This window comes from Pseudoliparis swirei, chromosome 24 (genome assembly GCF_029220125.1).
Source record: "Pseudoliparis swirei isolate HS2019 ecotype Mariana Trench chromosome 24, NWPU_hadal_v1, whole genome shotgun sequence".
Taxonomy (NCBI): Eukaryota; Metazoa; Chordata; class Actinopteri; order Perciformes; family Liparidae; genus Pseudoliparis; species Pseudoliparis swirei.
The window spans coordinates 756598-770772 of NC_079411.1; the positions used below are offsets into that span (position 1 = coordinate 756598).

Below are 14175 nucleotides of genomic sequence, written 5' to 3' on the forward strand. Positions count from 1 at the left end.
ATCATCCGCCGCTCGGACAGCCCCTGGGCCTCACCACTCCACATCGTTCCCAAGCCAGACGGCGGGTGGCGACCTTGTGCGGATTACCGCCGCCTGAACGACGCCACCACGCCCGACCGCTACCCAATCCCGCACATCCAGGACTTCTCAGCACACCTGGCGGGCAAGCGGGTCTTCTCGAAGGTGGACCTGGTGCGCGGTTATCACCAGGTGCCGGTGCATCCCTCGGACATCGCAAAGACAGCGGTGGTGACGCCGTTCGGGTTGTTCGAGTTCCTGCGTATGCCGTTCGGGCTCAGGAACGCGGCTCAGACCTTTCAGCGGTTAATGGACTCGGCGCTCAGGGAGATGCCCTTCGTTTTCGTGTATTTGGACGACATCCTGGTCGCCAGCTCCTCCGAAAAGGAGCACCAGGGTCACCTACGCGACCTCTTCAGGAGGCTCGACCAGCACGGGCTGATCGTCAACCCGGCGAAGTGCCTGTTCGGGTTGTCCTCCATCCACTTCCTGGGGCACCTCATCAACAAGGAGGGGGCCGCCCCTCTTCCGTCGAAGGTGGAGGCGATTTCGGCTTTCCCCCGCCCACACACCGCTCGGGCGCTCCGGGAATTCCTGGGGATGGTGACTTTTTACCACCGGTTCATCCGCCAGGCGGCTCACGTCATGCGCCCACTGTACGGGGCTCTCAAGGACAAGTCCCCTAACCAGGCTGTCGACTGGACGGCGGAGAGGGAGAAGGCGTTCGAGGCCACGAAGGCCGCCTTGGGCGAGGCCGCCATGTTGGCCCATCCGTCGCATGATGCCCCCATCGCCATCACCACCGACGCGTCTGACTACGCCGTCGGCGCGGTGCACGAGCAATGGGTCGATGGTGCCTGGCAGCCGCTCGCCTTTTTCAGTCGCCAGTTGACCCCCAGGGAGCGCAAATACAGCGCTTTCGACAGGGAACTCCTTGGACTCTGGCTGGCGATCCGCCATTTCCGATTCCTCCTGGAAGGGCGGGAGTTTGCGGCTTTCGTGGATCACAAGCCTCTGACGTTCTGCGTGTCCAAGGTGGCGGAGCCGTGGTCGGCCCGCCAGCAGCGTCAGCTGGCGTACATCTCCGAGTACACCACGGACATCCGACACATTGCTGGCAAGTCTAACGTGGTCGCAGACTGCCTCTCGAGAACGGTCATCGGGGCCGTCCAACTGGGCCTGGATTACGTCCGCATGAGCGTGGACCAGGCCTCTGACCATGGGGTCCAGGCCCTGAGGGATTCGGACACAGGATTGCGCCTGGAGGAGGTCGCGGTTGACGGCTCGGACGTGAGGCTATGGTGCGACGTCTCCACAGGCCAGCCTCGACCGCTGGTCCCGTTGTCCTGGCGCCGGCCCGTTTTTGAGGCGTTGCATGGCCTTTCCCACCCCGGCAGGAAGCCGTCTGTGAAATTGGTTTCCCAGAAGTTTGTATGGCAGGGACTGAGAAAGGACGTTGGTGCGTGGGTCAGCTCTTGCGTTGACTGTCAACGATCCAAAGTGCACCGCCATATTAAGGCCCCCCTTGGAGAGTTTACCGTTCCCGAAAGGAGGTTCGACCACGTCAACGTCGACCTGGTGGGACCGCTTCCCTCCTCTCACGGGTTCACCTACCTCTTCACCATGGTCGACAGGACGACCCGCTGGCCTGAAGCTGTTCCCCTCTCCTCGACGTCGGCTTCTGACGTGGCACGCGTTCATCGGCACTTGGGTCGCGCGCTTTGGGACGCCTTCAGACCTCTCCTCGGACCGGGGCTCGCAGTTCACCTCGGAACTCTGGAACGCGGTGGCTGAGGGGTTGGGGGTCAAGCTGCACCGCACTACCGCCTATCATCCCCAGGCGAACGGCTTGTGCGAACGTTTCCACCGTTCCATGAAGGCAGCCCTACGGGCCAGCTTGAGGGACGGCGACTGGGTGGATAGGCTGCCATGGGTGATGCTCGGCCTCAGGTGCGCCCTAAGGAGGACCTGCGGTCCTCTTCGGCGGAGCTGGTCTACGGGCAGACCCTACGAGTGCCAGGCGATTTTATTCCCGACGCCTCGGTCCCCTGGTCGGCGGCCAAACAACGTTCCTCCCTACTGGAAACCGCTAGGGTTTTCGCGCCTGTTCCCACATCGCAACACGGCACTCCCACTTTCCGCATGCCCCCCGATCTGAGCACGGTGGACTATGTTTTCATTCGCCACGACGCCCACCGTGGTCCCCTACGCCCTCCTTACGATGGCCCGTTCAGGGTTTTGAGCCATGGAGACAAGTGCCTGGTGGTGGACGTCGGGGGTAGGCCTGAGACCGTTTCCTGGGATAGGGTTAAGCCGGCTAACGTGGACATTTCCAGACCGGTGGAGGTGGCGCAACCCCCACGCCGGGGACGTCCGCCTGCGCCGCGCCCCGCGCTGCCCGTTGAGACTCCAGCGACCTTGTTGACCCCCGGGACCTCCGGGGTAGCGGACGGCGCCGACGTGCCTGCTGCTTCCTCTCCCTCGGCCCCTGTCACCCGCTCGAGACGGGGTCGGGTCGTCGCCCCTTTCCGTCACGAGGACTTTGACTATGGGTGAATTCTGGGGGGGCTTGTGTGGTGGATAACATAATTCACCCACGGAACTATGGGTGGGGGGAGTGTTTAGCACGGACCCGTTTAGCGGACGGAACGACCGTCCAGTTTAGTCCGGTTTTGACTTGACGAATGAACGTCTTTTGGTATTGTGTTCATTAAAGCTTTGTGCTGGATACTCCGCCTCCGACTCCCGTCTCTCGGCACTACAATATATTATTTAATTATATATATGTATATAAATGTTATTAAATTATATATATATATTATTTAATTATATGTGTATATATATATATATATATATGTATAACAGAGGAGGTAGATTAAACTCCTAAATGTGTATTTATGAAACAACTTTAAATGTCTTGACAACATTTCTTGATTATCTTAAACTCTGTGAACACTCCTCAACTCATGTGTCACAACGCTTTGACCTCTGACCTCAGTGTGAGGATGTTGATGACATCAGACCCGTGTGTGAAAGATTTATTCCGTGATATTAATAAGTGATTTGTGATGTACCGAGTGTTCCCTGAACACGTGAGTCTGCTGAGAGACATGGAGACTCTTTGCTTCACAGTTTTTATTAACACACACACACACACACACACTGAGGTGAGCTGCGGCGCCCTCTGCAGGTCACTTCATCTCATTACAACTCTTTAACTGGTGTTACTCTTCCTCCTCCTCAGCGGGACACCAGATGAAGGACCAGCGCTCAGACCGAGGCCGGCAGGTCAGAGGTCAACCATTACTTGACCTTGATGCCGATGATCCGGGCCGCCCCGCTCACGTCGAAGTACTTGTACTTGAGGTCTCCCAGGCGGTTGGGGAAGTTGATCATGGAGCCGTCAGGCAGCCGGATGTAGAACTGCTCCATGTTGAAGTTGATGTGGAACTGGAGGAGAGATAGAGAGGGAGAGAGAGAGAGAGAGAGCGAGGGAGGGACAGAGAGAGAGGGGGAGAGGAGAGAGAGGAGAGATACTTCATGTAAGGAGGTGAAGAGGAAGTGATGTTGTAATGCTATAATATTATATTGTTACGTTGTTTTGTTACATTGTGATGTTGTTATGCTATAATATTATATTGTTACGTTGTTTTGTTACATTGTGATGTTGTAATGCTATAATATTATATTGTTTTGTTACATTGTGATGTTGTTATGCTATAATATTATATTGTTACGTTGTTTTGTTACGATGTTTTCTTGTTCATTGTTATATTGTAACATTCTTAAGTTGTTTTGTTTAACTTTTTCTGACGTAGTTTTGCTACATTGTTTCATTGAAACAATGAGGTTGTCTTGTTGTTGTTGTTGTTGTTGCTACGTTGTTCTGTTCGACCTCCTTTGTAAAAGAGATTCTATAAAACTTGAAACATTGAATAATAAATATTCCATCATGAATCTTTCTTTACGAGTTTTTGATCCACGGACGTTTTAATTGTAACTTTTGTACGATCTAAACTTTTCCTTCGTGAAGCGGCTCGTGTTCAGCACCGCGGAGTGACCCCCCTCCCCCCCACACACACACACACACACCTTGCATTCCTCCCCGCGGGTGAAGGGGAAGTTGCCCTCGCGGAGCTCCTCCCCCCAGCTGCCCCCGGACAGCGAGTTGAACACGATGCAGTTGCTGTCGCCGCCGAAGTCGAAGCGCGGGTTGAAGTGCATCGCGATGTTGTCGGCGTCGTGGCCGATGTTGATGGCGAAGCTGCGGAGGAAAAAGGAAGTGGATGAGACGTGAAGCGGGTCTACTTCCTGTCCGGCTTCGTGGGCCTCGATGGGAACTCACGAGTCGCAGTCGCCGTCCGGCTTGATGCGGACCTTGAACTCCTGGCCCTCCTTGAAGGTCATGTTCGTGATCTTCTGCAGAGGGGGAGAGGGGGGAGGAAGAGGGGGGAGGAAGAGGGGTGGGTGAGACTTCAGAAGGCTTATCACTGAGACACGCTCACGTCTTTATTGAGCCGGCCATCTGTTCAAGGTCCTCCTCGTTCATATCTTCAGAGTGACGTATAATAATGAGTCGAGACAACAGGCGTCTGTTCCTCTGTAGATGACCCCCCCCCCCCCCCGGCTGTTTGTTCCTCTACAGCCGTCAGAACCATAAAGCCATAAACCATCTCACGGAGCATCAACCTGCTGCTGCGGCCTCAGACAGGTGAGTGGGCGGGGCTTAGTGGGCCTCATAAAACACACCTGTCTGTGACTGTAGCAGTGTGAACATCCCGTAGTAAAAAATAATCAGTACATCTAATCAATGAAGCAATAAATACACCGCGGGCCCTCCTGCCGATGAGCTGGGACCTGGACCTGGATCTGGACCACACCCTGACCCCTCTGGACCTGGACCACTCCTGAGACCCTGACCCCTCTACCTGCACCACACCTGACCCCCCTCCGCCCCTCCCAATGTACCGGTCTGGTCTAATCCCTGGTGTCCCTCCAGGTTGATCGTTACCTGCCGGTCGTCATGGAGACTCGTGGAGTATTCATACCCGAGCGGATCTCAGTCCTCACAACGATTTAGTTAGAAAATATAACAGCTCACAATAAATGAGTGATCCAGGAGGCGGAGCTCGTTCTCCTGAGGTACGAAGGTTTATTTTAACGTTATCATTCATGACTTTGAGAAGCCGAGCGCTTCCTCGTGTCTTTGAGTTAATGATTCACAAGATTAAGAGAAGAAGAACTCCATGAACTTCACCTCCAAGAGGAGGCGCAGACCAGTGTGTGTGTGTGGAAGTATCAGGAGAGGAAGGCTGGAGGAGAAATGTCCTGGAAACGATCTAACCACCACGAGGAGAACCAGGAGAGTGGATGAGGAGAACCAGATGAATGAATAAGGAGAACCAGGAGAGTGAATGAGGAGAAGATTAATAAATGAGGAGAAGGAGAATGAATGAGGAGCAGGAGAGTGGATGAGGAGAACCAGATGAATGAATAAGGAGAACCAGATGAATGAATGAGGAGAAGGAGAATGAATGAGGAGCAGGAGCGTGGAGGAGGAGCAGGAGAGTGGAGGAGGAGGAGCAGAGTGGAGGAGGAGCAGGAGAGTGGATGAGGAGCAGGAGAGTGGATGAGGAGGAGGAGGAGCAGGAGCGAGGAGGAGCAGGAGCGTGGAGGAGGAGCAGGAGAGTGGATGAGGAGCAGGAGCGTGGAGGAGGAGCAGGAGTGTGGAGGAGGAGCAGGAGAGTGGATGAGGAGCAGGAGCGTGGAGGAGGAGCAGGAGAGTGGATGAGGAGGAGCAGGAGAGTGGAGGAGGAGGAGCAGGAGCGTGGAGGAGGAGCAGGAGAGTGGAGGAGGAGCAGGAGAGTGGATGAGGAGGAGCAGGAGGAGTGTGGAGGAGGAGGAGGAGGAGAGTGGAGGAGGAGGAGCAGGAGCGTGGAGGAGGAGGAGGAGCAGGAGCGTGGAGGAGGAGCAGGAGCGTGGAGGAGGAGAGTGGAGGAGGAGCAGGAGTGTGGAGGAGGAGCAGGAGAGTGGATGAGGAGCAGGAGCGTGGAGGAGGAGCAGGAGAGTGGAGGAGGAGCAGGAGTGTGGAGGAGGAGCAGGAGAGTGGATGAGGAGCAGGAGCGTGGAGGAGGAGCAGGAGTGTGGAGGAGGAGCAGGAGTGTGGAGGAGGAGCAGGAGAGTGGATGAGGAGCAGGAGCGTGGAGGAGGAGGAGGAGCAGGAGCGTGGAGGAGGAGGAGGAGCAGGAGGAGCAGGTGCGTGTCCTGTGGACCAGGCTTACCATCCTCAGGCGTCTTCCGTGGGCTGCAGCTCCAGTGACGCAGCTCTGAGGACAGGAGAGGCTTATATAACGGAGGTGACGCGTTCAGGGACCCTCCTCTGGTCCTCCTCTGAGGCGCTCCTGAAGGGTTCTTCCTGATCCCATGTGAGGTCAAAGGTCACTAGTGTGTTCGTGCGCAGACGGTAAAGCCCTCTGAGGGGAGGTTGTGGTTTGTCATGTCCGAACTGAGCGAAACATTTTATTCGTGAAGAGGAAGAAGAAAAAGCAGAAATAAGAGACTAATCACTCACTGATTATGTCTCTAAACTGATTATTGTTCCTCTTCACGGGATGGAAACTGTATGTGACGTCACTCACGGGCATGGCGGTTTGTTTTTTATAATTGAAACCAATAAAAAAACCTCCCTAGAAGTCATTCTGTGTGATTGTGTCACACGTAGCGCCGCGTGGGGCGTTCAGGGTCTGGAACTGGGTCAGGATTTCACCCTTTTATCACGGAACGCGTCATCACAGGGGAGAGGGCGTTCCTTTGTGTAGCAGCCAATCGCCTGTCTCCATTCCGCGGTGGGCGTGGCCAGGCAGTCAGCGGCCAGAAGAGCCCCGAAGCTAGCCAGCGCTGGAAACTAAGTTAGCTTCTCGGCTAGTTAGCAACTTCTGGTGCGTGTTTAAACCATAACGGATTTAAAATGGAGTTATTCTTCACTAACGTGTTTCTCATGTACTGAACGGACACGGCGATACACCGTGTTTGAATACGGTCCTTATTCTGAGAGGATTACATTCAATGTTGTGGTTAGCATTAGCGCGCTAGTAGCCAGAACCAAGATACGTGTTGTTTATGTTGTTGTTGTTGTTGATGTTTGTTTTCGCTCCCTCTCTCCAGACATGGCATCGTTAGCGGCGGCAGAAGCCGCGGTGGAGTCCATCGTGCCCGCCTGCATGTTCGCTCCGGACCGGGGCTGCGCGGACGACGCGGCCGGCGCGGAGGGCTCCGAGGACGGGGAGGACACGAGCGGAGAGTCCGCGGATCACCTCGACCTGAGCAGCAAGGTGGGCCTCAACAACAACAACAACAACAATGCACACCGTGACGTCGAGGGGTTCATTCAACGACATGAAAGCTGCACATGTATTTATTTATAACTGCAAAAGGGAAACGGAGGAGGAGGCGACACGTCGGTCCCCGCGCAGGACCATGACGTCATGGTCCTCCCGGTGGGGATGAAGAGCCGAAGCGTCGCCTGCATGTTGACCTGCTGCAGACAGAGCCGTCACACGGCGCTACACCAGGGTCCTGGGTCAAAATGGGTCTTCGGTGCTCCCCAAAAAAAAAATGTACGCGCTGCGCGCGCACCGTCTGTTCGGACACGTCGGGCTGTTGAGTGATCAGCTCTGTCAAGTCGCGCACCTCACAGTTGCGTATTGATCAGACAAGAAGACACGGTTATCAACTCCAGTGTTTCCCCTCCCATTAGAACAGGGGGAAATCTCCGCACTCTCACTAGCCCCCCCCCCCCCCATTAAGCTCAGGGCACCAACATGGCTAGCGGCACTAGTCCCGCCCCCCTGAAGCTGTAAACCTAGGGGAAACACTCGATTACGATTGATCCAAACAGAACGAGGGTTCGGCTGTAGCCGACTTGAAACATACTATTGAGAACATATTCGCTGACGTGATGAACACAGGTTTTTTTTTTTTTCATCGCGGATTTTGTTTTGCCTTAGGCGCTCGGGAAAACGGCTTAGGCGTGCGCCCACATTTTCTCTATGCAGGAAAAACCCTGTACACCTTCAGCCCGTAAACAAACAGTTGTTTACCTCCAGGCCAACATGTCATCTAACAAACACCTAAACTGACCTCAGACCTGTTGGTGAACCACGGGCATTGTGGGCCTCCACGTGGGGAAGAAGTTCTGGATGCGTAGATGATAACCTGCCTCCTCGTGTGTGTGTGTTTAACGTTGTCCTGTCAGCCAATAGGGATCCAGTAAACAAACTGCCGACAGTCCTCAAAGTCTCGTTCCAACGTGCCGTCCTTGTCTCCCTCAGCTGGTCCTGGTGAGTCCGACGGGGCAACAGTACGACTCTCTGCTCCGGAACCTGAGGCGGCAGGTGGACGAGGGCTGCGGAGAGACCTTCTACGTGGTGGGCATGGGCTCAGGTAAGAGCCGCCGGCTCGCCTCACCTGTCGGGCAACGGGGCGTTGAAGCCGGAGGCGGTCGAGTCGAGCTCGAGAGATTCAAACGACCTCCAGAGAAAGAGATCCAGAAGGTTCTGCGTGTTTCTGCAGAGCGACGCCGCTGGTGGTTGATTTTATTTTGCTGTGCGGTGATTAATTAGTTATAAAGTGGTAGAAGATGAAGAGAAGCTGCACTTTATTAACTTATTCTTTATCCGTTGCTTCTGTCGTCACGGACAACCGCATTTCATGTCGGGGGGGGGAAACAATTATTATTATTATTATTATTTGGGCCGCAGTGATAATTTCATGGTTTAAAAATGGTGCCAATAAAATTGAAAATAAAGAGAATAAACAATTATAAAATAAAAAGAATATATTATTATTATTATTATTATTATTATTGTAAGTTGGGCCGTAGTGTTAATTTCATGAATTAAAATGGTGGTTATTTAAAATAATAATAAATTGTACCACAGTGTTAATTTTCCTGAATGAAAATGGTGGCAATAAATAGAAAAAAAAATTTTTTTGTAAAATAAAAAGAATAAACATTAATATAATTAAGTATAATAATAATGGTATGAAATGTCTCCCTCATTTACTTGGGGGAGTATATCTACAATTAAAAGCCACCTGTGTGTTTAGCGGCTGGCTCTTCACCCCCCCCCCCACCCTCCCCCGAGTTATTTCCCCCCGCTGCAGCAACACGCGTGACTTCGTGAAAAGAGTTTTGTTTTTTCCCCCGAGTCAGCAGAGAGCCGAGGGAAGGTCAAGAGGTCACCATCTCCATGTTCACCGGCCAGAGGAACACACAATGTGCTGTTTTATATGCATATATTTATATTAGGGCTGTGAAACGATTACAAATTTTAATCGGGTTAATCACAGGTTTTTGTGGATTAATCATGATTAATCACATATTACCGATATTCTCGGTATATTTTGTGAGAACATAGAGATTTATGACAAAAGACGGATATATACATTTATACATTCTTCTATACAATGGTGCTGCAACTCAGCAGTTATTTAGCAGTTTTCTTCCATATGGAACATTAATACATCTTCATCCTAAACAGAATGTTTAACCCTCCTGTTACCTTTCGGGTCAATTTGACCCCATTCAATGTTTAATGTCGGTGTTCTTTGGGGTCAATTTGACCCCAGGCTGTTTTTCACTGTGTCAAACATATCAGAAATATCAACTTTTTTATTTATTTAAAGGGCTATTTAGGTAGTCAACAAACAAACATAAAGTACCTCACACTTAAACTTGGGAAACAATATTAATTCTAATAATTTTCTGGAGGTTTTAATTGCTGGGGTCAAATTGACCCCGAGGGTAAAATTTGTTCGTAAATGTAAAGGTAACAGGAGGGTTAAACAGAACATGTTTCTCTTGTTTGTCAACCATTAACTCCACCATGATACAATCTAAAGGTGGACAGATTGACAAGTGACTTTTCTTTTGCTCGGTCCCGATGCGCGCTCCAGACGGAGATCGATAAGTGTTAACGCAACGCGTAGAGACAGAGATGACATGCTGCTGTGGAGATACGATCAACAACAGACGTTTAGTTTAATAAAAGAACAAAGACGTGCTCTAGAGAACATGTCAGGGGGCGGGCCAATCTCTTTAATGTCATGCGATCTACCAACACTACGCCGCGATCGACTGGCAGGTCGCGATCGACGTGTTGAGACCCTGATCTACAGGAAGTAGAAGTCGTAACAAGGTTTCCGGAGGTGAACCTGCGGAAGGATCATTACCGATGAACAGACCGTCTGCATGAGAGCGGACAGAGTTCAGATTGAAGTGGTGGATTGAAGCTCATTTTGCAAGTGACTTTTTTTTCGTCCCAACGACCAACAACAGACGGATTGGAAGCTCATTCTGCGCATGCGTTAAATGCGTTAAAAAAAACAACTAGTTAAACCTGTAATTGGATTAACTGAGTTAACGCGTTATTTTTCACAGCACTAATTTATATATAATATATCCTCCTCCTCCTCCTCCTCCTGCAGACGGGGGTGACTACGGTCTGGATGTGAAGGACATGGAGGCGTCGGTGGCCACCGTGCGGTCGCTGTGCGAACAGATGGAGGCCGACCTGATCTTCCTGCGCGAGCGGACGGAGGCCGGCGGGCGTATCCGTGACTACCTGATCCGGCGGCATGTTGGCGAGGAGGATTTCCTGGAAGTCAGGTAGACCTGGAGGGGGAGGAGTTAGTTTGTTATTGACCTTCATGCAGCTGTTCAGACACCTCAGAGATCCTTATCGTCTGTGGAGGTCGTTGCTGGTTTTGTTAGTTTTTATTTTATCTTTATTTTTTATGTTTATTTTAATATGGTTCTCCAAAGTGTCGTCTTCACGTTCCAGCACTAATATATACATACAGTGCATCTGGAAAGTATTCACAGCGCTTCACTCTTTCCACATTTTGTTATGTTACAGCCTTATTCCAAAATGGATTAAATTAATTATTTTCCTCAACATTCTACACACAACAACCCATAATGACAAAGTGAAAACTGTTTTTTGCTAATTTGTGCACATTCATTAAAAATAAAGAACGAAAACATAACATGTACATAAGTATTCACAGCCTTTGCTCAATACTTTGTTTAAGCACCTTTGGCAGCTATTACAGCCTCAAGTCTTCTTGGGTCTGATTCCACAAGCGTGGCACACCTACTTCTGGGCAGTTTCTCGCTGTGAATACTTTCCGGATGCACTGTACATGTATATTATTAATATTATTTTATAGATCTATATAGATATATAAATTATTTCTTGATTTATTTAATTTATATACATATTAATATATATATATGAATTATATTTATATAAATATATATGTTAATATATATATTTATAAAATAGTAAATACATTTAAATAAATATATTACATTTTGTATTTCTTATATATATATACAAAACATATATATATTTCTAAATTTTTTTTTTTAATTCTTTAAATTGATATAAATATACATATTCAGCATATACATGTCAGCTCCTCTTACCTGGGCTGCCCAGTAGGGGTCCCCCAAGGATCCATACTGGCGCCCATTTTATTCTCTCTTTATATTAATGACTTACCTGACTCTTGCTTCAATGTGGATGTTCAGCTGTATGCTGATGACACGGTCATTTTTACGGTGGCCAAAAATAGTGAGGAGGCAGCACGAGTGCTCTCTACTGCTCTGAGTCATATTCAAGGCTGGCTCACCAGGTCCTGTCTCTCATTGAACATGAAAAAAACAGTGTGTATGTTCTTTTCTAAGCAATCCTCAACTGTTGCACATTCTAATGTGTTTTTGGGAACTGAGAAACTGAATGTTGTTAATAAGTTCAAATACTTAGGCATTATGCTTGATTCCACACTCTCCTTTAGGAGCCATGTTAAAATGATGTCGAAAACCATAAACTTCCATATACATAATTTTAAACAAATAAGAAACTCTATCGACTAATGCCGCTTTGCTGTTTTTACACTCTATGATACTCTCACATGTGAGTTACTGCTTAACCAGCTGGTCTATGACAAGCTCAATAGTTATTAAACCGGTCGAACTACTCTATAAAAAAGCATTGAAAATACTGGATAAAAAACCATTTACGTATCATCATTGCTATATTTTAACCAAATACAAAATGTTAAGTTTTAATAATTTTAGAAAATTCACTTCGGCCTGTTTGATTTTCAAAATACTAAATGGCCTAGCGCCACCCCCCCTTAAAACCTTTATCAAACATCGATCTATTAACTCCACTCTGTCCACCAGAGCTGTCACAAACAGGGACTGTGAGGTGCCATTTAGAAAAACCCTGTTTGGGCAAAATGTGCTGTCCTTCAAAGGATGCATGATGTGGAACAGCCTACCTCCTTCTATAAGGGAAAGCCCCAGCCTGGTCACCTTCAAAGGATGCATGATATGGAACAGCCTACCTCCTTCTATAAGGGAAAGCCCCAGCCTGGTCACCTTCAAAGGATGCATGATGTGGAACAGCCTACCTCCTTCTATAAGGGAAAGCCCCAGCCTGGTCACCTTCAAAGGATGCATGATGTGGAACAGCCGACCTCCTTCTATAAGGGAAAGCCCCAGCCTGGTCACCTTCAAAGGCCACCTGAAGCATGGCTCAGACTTCATCAGCCCTGTGACCATTAGAGTTAAACCGCACGGTATCCAAATGTCTTGCATGCACCTTTTTATTAATCTTTTTTTCTTCTTTTGTATTACTGTACTGTCATGTGTGAAGTGATGTGTGCTTTCCATTTCACTCTGCTTGCATTCTTAAATTACATCAACCTGCCAAGGGACTACAGATGGAAACTAGCCTCCCGGCTATAATCTGGCATATTTACATGTACATTGTACTGTCAATCAATATGCACTGTCCCTTATTCTCTAAATAAATAAATAAATAAATTAAAAAAATATTAATATATATATTAATTATATTTATATACATATATATATATATATAAATAAATATATTACATTTTTCATTTCATATACAAAATATATATTTTTATATATATATAAATATATATAAGACATTTAAAAAGAAAGAAAAAAACAAATATTTATAAAAAACACAAATAAATAAAAAAAACCTGTAAAAATCTAAAAGTTGATATGCACTGAGCTGTATCTCCTCCCTCCAGGGTGGCCGTGGTAGGCAACGTGGACGCGGGGAAGAGCACGCTGCTCGGGGTCTTGACCCACGGTGAGCTGGACAATGGCCGAGGCTTTGCTCGCCAGAAGCTCTTTAGACACAAACATGAAATGGAGAGTGGCAGGACCAGCAGTGTGGGCAATGATATCCTGGGTTTTGACCAGGAGGGACAGGTGAGCTTCTGCCAGGACACACAGCACGGGCACGGCCAGGTGGAGGACAATCACACTAACTAACACCAGATGTGATGTCATAGTGTTAGAAGCAAACATACACATGGGCGGGGCATCACATATGTGGGCGGGGCATCACAGATGCACTTTTAATACAAGTTTAATGTGAAGAAATGTACCTGAATCTATTTGTTGTCAGGCGTTGTGAATGCCTCCTGTGCTCTGGGTTCCTCTTGTTTCTCACCTGCGTGTCCCCCCTCCCCCCCCCTCAGGTGGTCAACAAGCCCGACAGCCACGGCGGCGGTCTGGACTGGACCAAGATCTGTGAGAAGTCCTCCAAGGTCATCACCTTCATCGACCTGGCCGGACACGAGAAGTACCTGAAGACCACCGTGTTCGGCATGACGGGCCACCTGCCCGACTTCTGCATGCTCATGGTGAGGGTCAGAGGTCAAGGACTCACAACAAACTATTACACTAAACTCATGATAATAATAATTCACAAATAAATGAAGAATTGATCAGGATTCATAAAAAATGATGAATAATTTAAAAAAATCATTAAAAAATGAATTTAAAAAAAGAAAAGAAATATTCATAATAATAAAAAAATGTAAAAAATCATACAGTGTGTGTTTGTGTGTGTGTGTCTGTGTGTGTGTGTCTGTGTGTGTGTCTGTCTTCTCTGATCTCATATTCATAAACTACTTTATTGTCTTTCAACAAACCCTCACATGACCATGATCCCCCCCCCCCCCCAGGTGGGCAGTAACGCCGGCATCGTGGGCATGACCAAGGAGCACCTGGGTCTGGCCCTGGCCCTGAACGTGCCGGTG

General features: G+C 48.9%; 2 protein-coding genes across 4 annotated transcripts in view; one reads left to right on the plus strand and one right to left on the minus strand.

The window, feature by feature from the left end:
- Window positions 1-3138: 3138 nt before the first annotated feature.
- lgals2b (lectin, galactoside-binding, soluble, 2b) lies at window positions 3139-6318 on the minus strand. The gene is made up of 4 exons (XM_056409061.1): window positions 6300-6318; window positions 4364-4437; window positions 4111-4282; window positions 3139-3468 (listed from the first exon to the last, which is right to left on the minus strand). Exons 1-4 carry the CDS (start codon window positions 6300-6302, stop codon window positions 3322-3324), a joined length of 396 nt encoding a protein of 131 aa, XP_056265036.1. The 5' UTR covers window positions 6303-6318; the 3' UTR covers window positions 3139-3321.
- A 546-nt stretch (window positions 6319-6864) lies between these two features.
- gtpbp1l (GTP binding protein 1, like) overlaps window positions 6865-14175 on the plus strand; it is a 15556-nt gene continuing 8245 nt past the window's right edge. For all 3 annotated transcript variants that reach the window (XM_056409059.1, XM_056409060.1, XM_056409058.1), the window contains exons 1-7: window positions 6865-6956; window positions 7183-7349; window positions 8349-8460; window positions 10507-10687; window positions 13156-13339; window positions 13612-13776; window positions 14101-14175. The exon at window positions 14101-14175 is cut by the window's right edge and continues 49 nt beyond it. In XM_056409059.1, coding sequence (XP_056265034.1) covers window positions 7185-7349; window positions 8349-8460; window positions 10507-10687; window positions 13156-13339; window positions 13612-13776; window positions 14101-14175 — 882 coding nt within the window. In that variant the 5' untranslated portion in view covers window positions 6865-6956; window positions 7183-7184. The remainder of the gene's footprint in view (window positions 6957-7182; window positions 7350-8348; window positions 8461-10506; window positions 10688-13155; window positions 13340-13611; window positions 13777-14100) is intronic.